This window comes from Centroberyx gerrardi, chromosome 22, assembly GCF_048128805.1.
Source record: "Centroberyx gerrardi isolate f3 chromosome 22, fCenGer3.hap1.cur.20231027, whole genome shotgun sequence".
Taxonomy (NCBI): Eukaryota; Metazoa; Chordata; class Actinopteri; order Beryciformes; family Berycidae; genus Centroberyx; species Centroberyx gerrardi.
The window spans coordinates 7,703,995-7,719,098 of record NC_136018.1 but is presented as its reverse complement, the minus strand read 5'-3'; the positions used below and the strand labels follow the sequence as shown (position 1 = coordinate 7,719,098).

The window sequence follows — 15,104 nt, the reverse complement described above, 5'->3', positions numbered from 1 at the left end:
TGGGAGGAGGACACTCGCTGGACATAAACAACCAACAGGCAGAGTGCTGCCCACGTCTGAAATCTAACCCCACCCACTGCACCGCAGAACCAAGGGTATTCAGGAGGTAGAAGTGGATATATGACACTAATCTACCTATCCAGCAGGATGAGAGGTGTAGAATGCAAAATGCTGTTAAGTAAAAACCTAAGTCGACCCAAATTTATCGCTAAAGCAACAAAACTGATACGTTACCCGTAGTTGTAAAGGTTACAAAAACACTGTTCTGCAACAGGATATGACTAGTATTAGCTGCTGCAAAGATTACCAGGCCCCTCTACAGAATATGTTACACTGACCACCTTGAACTCTAACATTTTCTTGGCCATGTGGGGCATTGATTTCAGTTGAGCCTGTTGGGAATCAGTATGTCCTTACAGTTATTTATGTCTAGTAAGACAGTTAGCTGCGATAAAGTTATATGATCATCTTCTATTGAGACTTTAAACCAACCTTAACAGACAGGTTGGTGATCAAGAAGCACAAAAAGATAAACGTGTTTGCTATATGACAGTGCCTTCGCAGTTATTGGTTGTTCTCTTAGCTCTCGCTCCCCCAAGTTAATTATTATCTCTTTAACAATGTATGTGTGTGTATGTGTGTGTGTGGTTAGGGAGAGTTCAGTTAATCCTGTTTGGATATTGAAGGGCCAGCGTTGTGAAACTGGGTGATGTTCTCTTCCTACCATAAAGAGTTGCCCTGGTCACGTGACAAGGGACAACTGAAAGGGGAAAGAGGTTGTCCTCTATAAAAGTGCCCAGCGTGTCTGGTTGATATTTTAACCTTTCACATCGGAAAGGCAAATACGGCTATCTTTCTATATTTTAGGCTGCAGTGAGACACCTGTGTGGAATTTAATGGAGTATCTGTACACATTGAAGGTGAGTTTGTACAGATGCAACACAAAGGACTCCATATTGCAAGAGTCCCAAGCATGCTTTTGATCTCACAGAGCAGGTGGTCATTCTCCATTTGGTTGTGATATTTAGTCTTGTCCGTATTTCTAGTTACCACACATAATCTTCAGTAGTGCAAGTAGAGACGTCACAGGCCTGTGGAGCCTGAATTCGGTTATTCCGGTAAAGTTAAGCAGAACATGAACTGCAACTGGTTAATGTTCAGTCGAGTTCTTGTGCGTTTGTTATGCATATTTTCTTGCTACTTCGTCAGCAGCCCATAGGCATGTCTCAGCCATCGGCAATCCAAGGTAATAATTACTTCTTAATGTTATCTTAATGTGTCACTAATTACTGATAGTTACCCCTCTAATGTCTGCAAGATTTCTTGTCAGGGGAATAAATAGCTGCCGCCAGTTGAGGCGGCAGCCATTTACTGTAGAAGAGTCCAGCTGCCAGCCACAATGTTAAACTTTGTAGTGATACTTTATTGATCCCTGTGGGGAAATTCTCTTTTCGCTTGTCCCCTTCCACAGGGAGGTCAGAGGTCAGGGTCAACCACAGCAACAATTTGTTGTCAGGAATTGGATTTGAACCCAAGCCTCCAGGGGTGAAGGCGACCTAAATGCAGCACCTTAGACCACTTGCCCATCCTGATATGGCAGTAGTGAGTTCAGAGTTCCATCAGACATAAGTGTGAAACCAAGTGTAAGGATCAGTATACAGTCTACACACCTCCATCAACTTTTATCACTCTGCTAACCTCATACTTCCTGAAGCATGCATCTCGCAGTCACTGCAGAATCCCCCCTCAGCAGACTCACTTATCAGTAGGAAATCTTCAGCTGATGAGTAAAAACGGCATCTCAGGTGTCCTTATCTTGTCCTGCTTGGCTGCTTAACAGGAAATGATGGAGCTGTTTATCGCTAAAAGCTCACTCATTAATGCAAATAAACAAAAGGTAGCCTCACCAATTAAATTCAATTATTGACAGTATTTAATCTCTACATTTGAATTTGTTTGTTTTTAATATTGTATGCTATATAAACAATGGAAAAAATGTGTCTTTTGAGTTATGATGGAATGAGAAAGTTATGAAAAGCTATGCTTGCATAATGCAGAGTGCAGTTGCACAGTTGGCTAAGTCCAACACTGGGTTACAACTTAAATGCCTTGTATAATGCATAGTGATCAGATATGCAGGGCTTATTGAGAGAAGTGCAGATTGGCATAAAGATATCTAGGAATGCAGTGACTCAACAGCCACAGTATTACATGATCACTACAACATCCGCAGTCTCTCTGCCCCTTTCCCCTCCAAGTGCTGACTGTGTGGGATTTGAGCCTACCTCACGACACAGATAATCTCTTCTACAGCCTCCACACTCTGTCAAGTGTCCACGTCATTATGCACCACAGCCGTGGAACAAACACACTTCATGTTAAAACTTTAGGTGGCATGTTGCCTCGCAAGATTTCCTTTTTAATGACATTGGCTAATCTATTACTATTCTATTCTATTAATTGCTTCTATAAATAGATGAAGTGAAGAGCAGTAAGTTTCTTTTTTCTAACGGCACAATCTTCCGTGACAGATTGAGTTTCTCCTGCCCACAACAGTTCATTCCTCAAGTCAAGTGCACAATGGTGCAAAAGCCCACAAAATGGTGGGCAGGTGGCTCAGTCAACACAATATTTGTTCCACATGTAAGGTCACGGTTGGGAATTATGAAGACGGCTTTAATTCCAGTGTACCAAGATGCCCATACTTTCCTCTGTTACAGGCGCAAGATTTAATAAGGCGGAGTTGATTGACTATGCAGATCTCTGCTCACCTCACTCCTCACTTTCCAGGGAATTTTTCCACCCTGTTCTTGTGCACATGTTGAAATCAAAACCCTTCATACTCAAACTTCCTTATAAAACTGCTTTCATGATTGGGTCAATGAATTACTGCAGTTAAACAGTTAAGTGTTCTTTATTAACCGGTGAAATGATCAACCACAAATATGTTGAATCATCTGTCATCCAGAAATGACCCATTAGCGGTTTTATTTCCGAGCACACAAAACGTATAAAACGGCACGCTCCCACGTCATTCCTGTTGGTTACTTAACGTGTTGTCTTTGTGTCTGTCAATATTAACCTTTGGAAATGTGTCTTGAAAAGTGTAGGCTGGTTATTTCCTATGCAGTTACGTTGCCCTTCAAGGTATATATTGACTAAAAAAAAAAAAAAGCACCTTGGTCAATATTTAGGCTACATGTGGCAAAGTTAAAATGTGGAGATGAATGTCAACGTGAGGTTTTGTTCCCGGCTGTTCAAACACCGCTTGTCCTTTCAGGCAACATTTGCCCTCAAAGCGAGAACGAGAGTGTTGTTTATTCTGCCGTGCCACAATGGGCAGATTGGTGAAGGTGGCAGGCTGTAAGATACGGTTCTGATTAGGGCATCACGAGGCTTTGATAAGCGAGGGGAAAGGGATATCTCCTGCCTGCAGGTCTTAATAGAGGTGTTGAGATTCAGAGCTCCAGTGTTGTCATGGTTGAGGGCACTGACACTTGTTGCCACCCAAACGCTGATTGTGATTCCATTAAGCTCACTTTGCCATGAGCGAGGTAAGTCCCTGAAACCACTTGCTGAAGCACAGGTCTGGAAATATTAGTCTATCAGTGGGCTGTTTGTTGAGTAGAGTTGAAGTTGTATTCATTGTTTGGTCATTTTGTTTTTACTCGGCTCACCTTTTTATCGAGTGTTGCAACAGCTCAGCCCGACATTTTGCGCGGGGCTTGTTTTTGCACATGGTTTTGGTTGTGGAAAATTCTTTCACCTCTTTGAGAATCCCTCACACATCTCTCCCACCTCTAGAGATTCACTGTGAAACCATGATATGAATGAGAGCTCTGTAAAAATAAACTGCCAGATAGTGTAGCAGCACTCCAAGGGGTTTCACCCTTTTGGAGAGGATATGTGTTTTCAAGGTTTTCTGAGCAAACATCTAATTAAATGTTGAAATGTTGAGTAAGAGCTATGCAGCGCTGGTGATACCTAATTACACTCTGTATTGTCTGTGGTGAAGCTTGTTTTGAAAAAGGCGCTCTTGAATTTTGACATGTCTTCGTGAAGCTGCTGCGGGACAAACTGGTCACTAACTTTAATTCATACTATTTATACATCATAAAAAGGACTAAGTATATTACCATTTACCATTTTAGATGTGTAATGAAAGCAAACCCCTGTCATTATGGAAGCAAAATTCATACTTGCCTTGTGGTGGAGGTCGCAGAGGTAAAGGTGGAGTCCGCTCATTTCCCTTTTTAGAGTCTCTTGTTGAACTGTCAGAAAAAGTGATTGGATAAGTTTAATGAGGAATTGAACCTTGGGTCAATATTGAATATGTGCCTAACAGGCTAACCTGTCTTTCGTAAACTCACTCTACTGTTTGTAAGTCTCTGCTGGTCTACAGTTCAGTGCAAGGCTTTTTCCTCTCACCTGTGTGTGGCATGTATATACAGGTCAGAGGAAAACTCCTCATGGTTGTGTGGGTCATGGGAATCAGAGCTTTTTGCAAAGCTAGTTTGAATCTTGAAATATTTTTTTACACTTGTTTCGGACATGCCTTCATTTTAGCTATGTCCAGAAGGATGAACATCGTTAAAAACATAAGTATCGTAAATCCAGGATGAATTCCTAAAGTTCCTGTTTACTCTTGCCTTTTACGGATGTAATGAGCTAAATATTTCAAAAGTGGAATAGACCTCTGTACGTCAGTGCACAGTGGCCAGACATGGTCCAAATGATACCCGTTTACATCATACTCATACATACCATAAGTTCCTGTATGGGTTTTCATAGATTAAGTCAGTGTTGAGTTGAATTTATTTAATAGTATATTGCAATTTTTTATGATTCTGTCTTGATACAAATTTCCACCGTTTTTGGAAATCTGTTTGAATACTTCTTGGCAGTGTTCCCATATGCCCCTCGTGGGTTTTCATCCCCCCATTTGAGTGTATAGGCTAAACTAGACCACTGTAAATTATATAGTTTTTTTTAGCAGTCTGCTGTACATAAAACCATAAGTCATCTTTGCCGTTTGCCTCAAAACGGTGAACTAACCGGGAGCTGCAGGTGGGAGAAGCGTAATTGCATATCATCATGTGCTTGCTGGTGCTCCCTGCGGCGCTGGAGAGAACTTAATATATGGTTGACATGTTGGATGGCCTGAGAACTGTCTGAGGGGGCGTCAGATGACCCGGGGCACCATGTCCCCTATGCTCTACCACAGGAAGGGTTCACCACGGGAGCAGAGGGATCTGTGCAACATCTGCTTTGCCTTGAGGTGGCTGCAGGATAGTCCCGTTAGCCGGGGTTGAATCCACTTGCTCTACCCCTCCAGCCCATCCTTATCACAACACCCCACCAGCAGAGCAGGGCGCAGCAGGGCCCGGCATCCTGCTGCAGGAAAACAGATCTCTTATCATCCACATGATCCCGGTTACACCACAGCATGGAAAAAGAGGAATCGATCAAAGCACATGGCTATTGTTTCCAATTTAAGGCTAATTTCAAGAACACATGCAATGAGTGGGACCCAGCATATGATGTTGGCCTTATAGCGGCGTATTCGCAGGACCAGAACTCCCTCTAGTGTTGGCTTAAGTGTGAGGCACACACAGACTTGGTTCACAGACCGACTGAATCAGTGAGCAGTCTTGCCAAGTTGAACAAATGTGTTAACTGAATGACACTTCCATCTGTCTTTCCTGAGCAATTGGCTGATCTTGTTCTTTCCGTTTCTGTTTTTTCCTTTGCAGCCAGACGCTCCTGCTGCCTCATCATTACGGGGGACTCCACGACCAGAAGAGGAGGATGATGGGGACCTGAACAAAGCCTTGGGCGTCCAGCGCTTCCAGCAGATCCTCAGCCCTGCACCCGTCGTCCCCGATGACCAGCACCGCAACTACCATGAGGAGGACATTGAATGTAAGCATACAGTGGCTCATTCATTCGTCCTTCATGCTTTTATTTTTACGTATATAAAGCGTGTTAAAAAAAAATACTGAATTCAAAATGAGTATTGCCACCTCAGGCCCTCTGTGGACACCACATGACATGTTTGTATTGAGTTTCTGCCGCATCTTCCCCCAGACCACCGTCACTCCTCTCATCACATCCACCGGCCCCTGTCCAAACTGCCCTCTGAGGGACGCAGGAAGAAGAGTGGCAAGAAAAGGAAAAAGGACAAAGATCACAAAGGCAGCCCTGGTCCCAGCGGCGGCCCCATAGAGGAAGGAGAGGATGAGGAAGACGAAGAGGACGAGGGTGCGGAGACGAACGTTACTCCCTCCGAGTCAGATGGGGCCAAAGATGTGCAGGTAATCCATTTGACTACATACCACTCTTTTAATGAATTGATAGTGTGGGCCACCCCACTGATAGGAGCTGCCTCCTTGCCTAAAGCATTGTCATTTCTATTGGTTTCAATGGAGAGTTTTAGCATCACAGATTTAAAATGCTGTTTCATATGCTTCTTTACCCTGCCAATTAAAAATGTCCAGGATCGTCTTGGGTGCATTTACACCTGGATTTTATGCATTTTTGTCCGATGACAAATCCGATCAGCCAGGATGCATGTTATCGCAGGGGGTCATAGTGACTCAAAACGTCTTGAGTTGCTTTGGGACAATGTTCAGTTGTGGGTGACTGAGCTGTCAAGAATGTGCTGCCATTTTGATGGCATGATCCATGGTCTGCTACCCAACCAGGTCACTTACTGTTGTAGAATTACCATATTTTCCTTTATGAATATTTCAGTATGGCCTTAATCATTCATCAGTGGGTTTCATGTTACACTGATGTTATGACACATCACAAAACATGACCAGTTTTCACCTGATTAAAATGTAACTATATTTAAACAGCATTCACTGTTGTAAAAGCTGTAAAACATCTTTGGAATAAGTGATTTTCTTTAATTTAACTGTGCATTTGTGCATTTATCTGTTCAGTTTTTTATTCCTTTTAGGCTTTCTGTAGGCTTCTTCTGTCCTTAAACTTGAACTGTGTGATGCTGAGCACACTCAAACTGTCAGCTCTCTCAGCTTCTGTTTCAGTATTAGTACTTAAGCAGTGCTCCCGTACTCTGTTTACCTCCACAGTTCTTTGTTTCGGATGAAGACAACGTGGCCAAACCTGACAAAGAGAGCCCCCGCCTGGCCCGCGAGCTGGACATCGTACCCCAGTCTGGTGAGGGTGCAGACGCTGACGAAGCAACCTCCACAGAGTGAGTCAAGGAATGGTTTCTTAAAACACTTCAATATTGTTGCGTTATTAGTCTAGTACTAGGACTAAGGAGAGAAAAAGGGGATGGGAGGTGCAGAATTTGCTTTGGCTCATAATCATGCCTTACCTGCTGCGATGATTGCGTAATGCATGTTTTTGTCATGTTGCTGAAATGTTCTCACAGCCACTCAGTAACATTGTTCTGATTGGGTGAGACCGCTCAGGCGCATGTCTCATTGGCTGGTGAAGTACACACTGTACGTTACCAAGTCCCAGGCATCTAGTGGGCCTGCTGGGCCTGATCTGACCGACCCAAATAATCCTCCTCTCAGAGACCCATATATCACCTGTCTCTATAGAAAACACTGGCCTCTAGGCCAACACACCTCTCTAGCCCCAGGCTCCACCTATGGCATTTACTGTTCCTCCTCATCAGTGCTGAAGCTGGTCTGGGATAAAGCCTCGTGTACGCCCTTTACTCATTTTCAGTCTATCGGAGAGAATCTTAATCACAGAGGATTCGTATTTGTGAAATATTCCAATATAAGGGGGAAGATAGTTGAGTCAAAAAGTTGTTTTTTGTCTGCTACTTGTCGTGAGATATTGAGGAGAATTTACATTTAAAGGACGGTGAGTTTATGATTTGTATAGGTTTGTATCCAGCTTGCTTTGGAGGGTTTATCTTAATAGATTCTCACTGAGCATCTGTTCCCTCCATTTCTGCGTATTGTTTATACCATTTAAAGTACATTTGCATTTTTTGCATTTAGCGGAGAGATTTGAGATTATTAGAAGAGTGCAAGGGTCAGAGCTATAGTGCACTGACAATATTCCTATGACAAAAGAATGATCATGTGCTAGGAAAATAAATTAAGAGTTAAGAGTGGTAGAGGAGCTGACATGCGGTACTTCGTGAAAAGTAATCGTTTTATGATTTCTGTAACCAGTTTTCACCTTGTACTTTTAAAAGTTCTGTGTGGAGAAAGTGTTAGATCAACCAAAGACAAAGTCACTTAAATACAGTCATTCTTCTGTCACTCGTTGATTTCTGAGCTACAACTTTTGTCTTGCTTTTCCCTCTCTGCTTTATTCAGAAAACCAGCCTCATCCGACAGCTCCGGTCCTGCTCTCCACCCAGTGCCACCCGAACACATACCATTGACCCGGGTCTCCTCTGCCAGCCGCGGCTACGACCTGCAAGAGCGCCGGCGCACGGGCAACATGACGGGCGCCGAGCAGGCCAAGTACCAGCGCATTCCTACCGACGAGAGCGAGGCTCAGACCCTGGCCTCTGCTGACCTGGACGGCATCAAGAGTGAGTGTGGACAAATCAGAAGCTTTGATATCACTTTTCTGTCCTAAAATCTGTCTTAACATAATGTCGGTAATTTGGTGTACACTTTTATCCAAAGCAACATACAGTATTATGAATACACACATAGTTTATTATGGGTGGTCTCTATGGCAACTGAAACCCGTAACCCTGGCAGGGTTAGTGCAATGCTCTACGCATCGAGATACATAGGACCACATTGTAAGTGTGTGCATATATGTGTGTTTGGAAGGGCTCAGGGTTATTTCGTGAAGAAATCAATTTTTAAAAATTGTTATATTATGGGTGTTTGAGTTTTTCGTATCGGTCCTTGTCTGTTGTCTATTTGGAGACTTATGGGAGTTCAGTGCTGCTTAAATCTTACAAACTTACCTGAAAGTGTTCGGCATTAAGCAACTGTACCAGAGTTGTTTTGTTAAGTTTTATATCATCAAGGAATTGATATATACACTGTATTACTGTTTCTTTGTGTGTGTGTGTGTACACAGTATGTATGTATGTTTTTCAACCACTTAGATCCAGCAAAGTTGTGTGATTACACTGGTGGGATAGCACTGAAGTCTTTGGCTTTCCTGACAGTCAGAATGGGGTGGGGTGGTAGTGGTGGGGTGCATTAATGAGGGGCACCAGAAGTCCTTCTACGTTGCAGTTGGAGCTGCCCCGCTGCCCTGTGACGTTCCCGCCCCCCAGCCCAACGTGGGGGCTGCGGTCAGGGGCAGGGAGATTTACGTCAGGGGGCCGACCCCTCAGCAGAGAGCAGCAGCTTATCAGAGAGTGTGGCAGACAGGCCCGCGTTATTAAATTAGCCGTTCCCGCTGTCAGCTGAGGCCCCTGGAATCAGGCCCGATGGTGGCTAATTGAGAAACCTGGCCCCCAGTTCACAACCCCGGAGTCATTAGTGGAGCGAAGTAGTCTGGAGCACAAAATACAGAGGCTATGGATGGAGATATGGGCTTGATATGTGCGCAGATACTTGGGTCATTATGGAGCTTAGTGACACAAAGGGTAGAGCCTCCCCAAAGGTCCATCGCTAGTTATTCGTCTGTATCTTCTTTTATCTGCTTCCCGCCACAGTAAATCATCCTGGGAAAGTGGCTCTGTGGCTGGCTGCTGCTCAACAATAGGAATTATTAGATCACTGTCCCTCCCCTTTTGTTCGACCTGAGCGAGTTAGCACCTCTGCTCGCTAATGCATTCTGATAGTTTCGACCCACAGAAGGTCAGGCGGCGGTGAAATGGCAACTTTTTCCGCTTTGTCAAAACCTGCCGTGTGCACAAGGCACGGACTCAAGTGTGAGCAGTGTAGGGTCACGTAGCCTGATGGCCGTGCCAGCTGAAGCCCTACGCCCACCACAAATCTCCTCTTCCTTCAAGAGCCACATGCCAGTCAGCCCCCCTCCTACTCCACGGTCTGCCCCGACCTTCACTCACACACCAGCAGACACATCATGGAGCTACTTGACAATGGACATTATTAGTAAAAGTTGTACCTGAAGAGTGAAGTAAAAGTAAACCTGGAAATGCAAGGATAGCAACTGGACAGCGTGGACATCTCATTCTTGAGGACAAAAATCTTTTTTTTTTTCCTTTCAAGGACTGCCTGGTTTTTAGGTAATGAGTTTAAAACATTGATGAAGAACCACAAAAGCCTCACTGTTTGTTACATAGGACACACAACGGCTGATAAAGGTAAGGCATTGTTGAAGGGAATTTCACTGCACTGCTCATAAGATTTTGTATTATTGTGTTATTGTGATATTGTTATGTTTGTTGTTGATGTGGGGCTTGTTTTGTTGAGAATATTTGGCATGCATTTAGGGATCACCCCTTTTTTTTTTTTTTGGAGCATTTGAGCGAAAATTTGCTCTTTTTTTAATTGCTGGGTCAAGTTGAGGGAACCAACAGAGTTTTTGGCAACAGTTCCTCTGATCCTTGATCTCCAGCACCTGACAGGACATTCCCTACCCACACTGTTCCAGTCTCTCTCCATGTCCCTTTCAATGCTTGGTGTGCTGCCAGCATGGGTAACCCTACTCCCTGCTGTGGGACCACAAGAACAAAAGCAGAGCGGCCTGGCCCTCTGTGACTTGGTGGGCTGAGATTTGATCTTGGGGCCAAAGGTCAACGCAGCACAGGTTGAGAGCTGCAGAAGCAAATTGTACCACACTGTAAAATGGTGTGACTTACCTACTGTACAGAGACTTAATTCCCAGTTTCTGTTCAGTGTTGCATGGATCTCATTTTATTAAATTCTATATGAATATATATATATATATATATATATATATATATATATATATATATATAATATAATAATAATATTAATAATTATATATGATATTTTGGCTAGAGCGTCAGATTATGAGCCAAATGCGTATCTACCCTTCAGAGAGCCTAATGTTGAAGGTGTCTTATCGTTTAACGTCAATCCCAGTCATTAAACTGCATTCTTTAACACATTTCACCTTTCTTGTCTTCTCCCTCTTCCAGGCCATCGTTTCGAGGATGTTCCTGGTGTGCGCAGACACCTGGTCAGAAAGAGCAACAAGGGACAGGTGGTGCACATCGGCAAGGACCACAAAGAGCCCAGCACTCGCAGCCGTAAACAGGACCGCACCCCACATGAGGTGAGACACTGCCTGAGATGGCTTGTCATCCCCGCCCTCTAGGATTAAGGCAGGACATGCATCACTTAATGCTGGCTAATGCAGAATTTGGTTGATCCTTGCCTTGGTCTTAGCACATCTTTTTAAATTTTATCAGTGTCTGTAAATTGATTTATGGTAAAAGTGTACATTTGTTGTTTGAGAGGTCTAGTAGTTGCGTTTTCCAAGTTTTCCTGTAGGAATATCTTTATATTTTGGCCACAGTAAATTCAGCTGCAATACAATATGGTTGAAAAAAGCTTGCTGGGCCCATTTTTGTAATCCTTATGTTCTACTTCAGGTTGTGCTTTATTACCCCAAAATATAATCAGATCAAATCAAATCCTGGGAAATGTTTTCCCTTCTTTCCCTCTCTCAAATTTAACACAGCCCCCTCTCCTTTGTGGATGGGACAGGGGGCACAATTAAAAATGAATGAATGAGTTCTTTCCTTTCACACACGGAAAAGAAAAGGGGGAGAGAGGAGCTTAGGTAACCAGACACTGGGAGCTCCTGAGAGAGGGAGCCATGTTTTATTAACACACACAGACACAGGCCCCCAGTAGCCCAGGTAAACAACAGGTCCCTGTCAGGTGGGTGTGAGTGCCAGTGTGTGTTGTTGAGGAAGAATTGCGTGCATGTGTATGTAGAAAAGTGAGGGTCCCCTCCTCCGTGCCGGTGTCGGCTGTATCAGTGTTTGAGTCCATTCCTCCACCCTCTCGCTCCTCCAGTCGTTACCGGTGGTTCTGTACCGCTCCGCCTCGCGGCCTGACGGCATCCTGCTGGACTTCTCCAGCTACATGGCTCACCACCAGAAGGTTTGACCAGTGTGAACGTGTTTTCACAGGCATGCAACTGTGGTGTATTGGCACAACAAGGGCAAATTAAGTGAGGTTGTAGTGTTTTCCAACCTATATTTTGGTCTGTTTTGGTCCATTTCACAGGTGATTGTGACTGACCAGCATGGTGTTTAATTAATCGCCATTTGGCAAACGTTTGATTTTGAGAGGAGGCTGCTGTGGCTGTATGGTGTGATGATGCACAACATCTGTGTCCTCTCCTCCAAAGTTTTTAATGTGTCATCTGCTGTGTTTTCATTAGTTTTGTATTTTTAGCTTAACTTTAGTCTAAGTTGGATTTCCAAAGGGTAATAACATTGACAAGTTTACCTTTTTGTGAGTTGACTGCTTCAAATAACCCCAATGATACACTGGTAAGCATGTAGGCTGTTTTTTGATGTGGACATGCAGTTTGGTTTCCTAGGAAAGATGCTCCACTGAAGTCACCACCACTACACCAACTTTGAGCATACCAACTGACCAATTACTAGCGCCTTGGGTTGACTACTTACGTCAAGATATTCAGCATTAATATTTGGCACATGCTTGAAGTGCATGCTGTTTTGTCTCAGGACATCCTCCACGATCTTAACCTCACCTCACCTACACCTCACTCACTGCCTGTATGTGTTTCTTTGTCACGCTTCTCCCAGGTCTTTGTGGAGCTGAACGAGCTGACCATGGACAAGAACCAGGAGATGCAGTGGAAGGAGACGGCTCGTTGGATCAAGTTTGAGGAAGATGTGGAGGAGGAGACTGACCGCTGGGGGAAACCCCACGTGGCCTCGCTCTCCTTCCGCAGTTTGCTGGAGCTCCGCAAGACCATCTCACACGGTGAGAGACTGGCATGTGTGTGTCTGAGAGAGAGAGAGAGAGAGAGAGAGAGAGATAGAGAAAGAGACACAGAGGGACACACAGAGAGAGTTCATAGGTGACTGAACCCACTGTGATGTGTGTGTGTGTCCAGGAGCTGTGCTGCTGGACCTGGACCAGAAGACCCTGCCTGGCATCGCCCACCAGGTGGTGGAGCAGATGATCATCTCTGACCAGATCAAGGCTGAGGACCGCGCCAACGTCCTGAGGGCCCTGCTGCTTAAACACAGGTGATGGGCAGCACCAGGCTGCAGCACCAACCTAGTAGAGATTCCTATTTAAAGGGGCGTATTAAGTAATCTATGACCTGTATCAACATCTATTGGCAACCAGAGGGAATTGCAACAACATGGATATAACTTATCTCCTCCTACACAAGTCTCTGGCTCAACCCGCCACCCCTCCTGTCCCCTTGAGCTATGCTGGCCTAAACAATTAAGTCATATTTCTCAATAGAGATGAGTAAGCTAGCTAATTAGAGCAGAAACATCTAGTGAAGAGGTTCACAATGCAAAATTAGTAGGTGTGTCTGTGGGGGGGTTATATAATATATTACAGTCATTTTGTACCATGCAGCAGTAAAATCATACTTATTTAATCATGATTTGTGCACATTGATATAGGGCTACACATTGACTTCATGACTAATGCTAATTGATACTGATTATTGGCAAGATTGTGTTGGTTTTAAGGGTGAAAGGACGAGTAGCTATTAAACTGTCTCCTCTCACTGCTGCATGCTTCCTGCTACTAGGTGGCTTCATGCCTTGTCACTGCCTCTCTTCCTCCTGCTCACCCTGTCTGTACCTCTCGCTGCTTCCCCTAGTCACCCGAGCGATGAGAAGGAGCACAGTAGCCCTTTCCCCAGGAACATCTCCGCAGCCAGCCTGGGCAGCCTGATGGCCCACCACCACAGTGCCAACCACATCCATCAGCCAGAGCCGTCCGTCACCGACCCTCTAATGGGCACCACGAACGCCGCAGTGGAGGCAGACACACGCGTCGACATGGAGAAGAACGAGGTACAGGTAGGTCCAGGTCTGATGATGTAAAAATTGGATGCCCTTATTTGCCTGAAGATGTTTTCCAAAAAGTCTGATGGTTTCTAATTCTGATGGTATTCAAGTATTGTCTGCATGGTCCTGATTGGTCCTGTTGCTTGCCGTTTCCAGCAGAAAGAGTCCACCCCGACGCCTGGCATGCATCGGTCCAAGTCCAAACATGAACTGAAGCTGCTGGAGAAGATTCCAGAGAATGCTGAGGCCACAGTTGTCCTTGTGGGTGAGTTATCTCCTACTGCTCCTTTTATAACCATAGAAGAGATTGTTGGCACAAAATCTACCTCAAGCTACTACTCAGAATACAGTATTATTGAAATTCACCTAATCGTCTTACATCACTGCTTCAATTGCTTTTGTTCTTTCGTGTTTCATTGCGTGTGTAGTACTGTGTGCATGTTGACTGTTGTCCCGGGTCTTCCAGGCAGCGTGGACTTCCTGGAGCAGCCCACCATGGCCTTTGTCCGGCTGCAGGAGGCAGTGGAGCTGGACTCTGTGCTGGAGGTCCCTGTGCCTGTCAGGTTCCTCTTCGTCCTGCTGGGACCCCCCAGCACCAGCATGGACTACCACCAGATAGGACGCTCCATCTCCACACTCATGTCTGACAAGGTGAGTGAGGTGTAGATTGGGAGGGAAACTGACTTTTTTTGTCCAACAGCCACAAAGTTTTATGTTTTCAAAATTTCATTAGCCATTTTACCAGCCTGTTTGAGAATAGAAAGGAACCTCAAAACGATGGTTTGTTACCTTCTAAAGTGCCTGGTAGAGTAAGTTCAGCTATGTACAGAAGAGGAATAATATACTTTTCCCGCTCATAGCTTGTTTCAATACTCATGAAAGATCAGTTAAAGGATTTGTGTAAATCTGAATCTCCATCCAGCACTTCCATGAGGCAGCCTACCTGGCGGACGACAGACAGGACCTGCTCAACGCCATCAACGGCTTCCTGGACTGCAGCATTGTGCTTCCCCCTTCTGAGATGGGCGGGGATGAGCTACTGCGCTCCGTCGCCCGCTTCCAGAGGGAGATGCTCCGCAAGAGGGAGGAGCAGGAGGTCAAACTGTTGGCCAAGGAGCCCAAGAGCCTTGAAGATAAAGGTGAGCATTTCCTCCTCAATCTTTTGGCCCTTACGAAG

General features: G+C 44.8%; 1 protein-coding gene across 2 annotated transcripts in view; it reads left to right on the top strand.

Moving 5' to 3' along the window:
- Positions 1 to 15,104, top strand: part of slc4a2b (solute carrier family 4 member 2b) — a 35,856-nt gene that overhangs the window by 13,417 nt on the left and 7,335 nt on the right. For both annotated transcript variants that reach the window (XM_071921468.2, XM_071921465.2), the window contains exons 4-14: positions 5,754 to 5,922; positions 6,088 to 6,314; positions 7,098 to 7,222; positions 8,316 to 8,536; positions 11,045 to 11,181; positions 12,692 to 12,872; positions 13,006 to 13,141; positions 13,738 to 13,939; positions 14,084 to 14,192; positions 14,394 to 14,578; positions 14,850 to 15,066. In XM_071921468.2, coding sequence (XP_071777569.2) covers positions 5,754 to 5,922; positions 6,088 to 6,314; positions 7,098 to 7,222; positions 8,316 to 8,536; positions 11,045 to 11,181; positions 12,692 to 12,872; positions 13,006 to 13,141; positions 13,738 to 13,939; positions 14,084 to 14,192; positions 14,394 to 14,578; positions 14,850 to 15,066 — 1,909 coding nt within the window. The remainder of the gene's footprint in view (positions 1 to 5,753; positions 5,923 to 6,087; positions 6,315 to 7,097; positions 7,223 to 8,315; positions 8,537 to 11,044; positions 11,182 to 12,691; positions 12,873 to 13,005; positions 13,142 to 13,737; positions 13,940 to 14,083; positions 14,193 to 14,393; positions 14,579 to 14,849; positions 15,067 to 15,104) is intronic.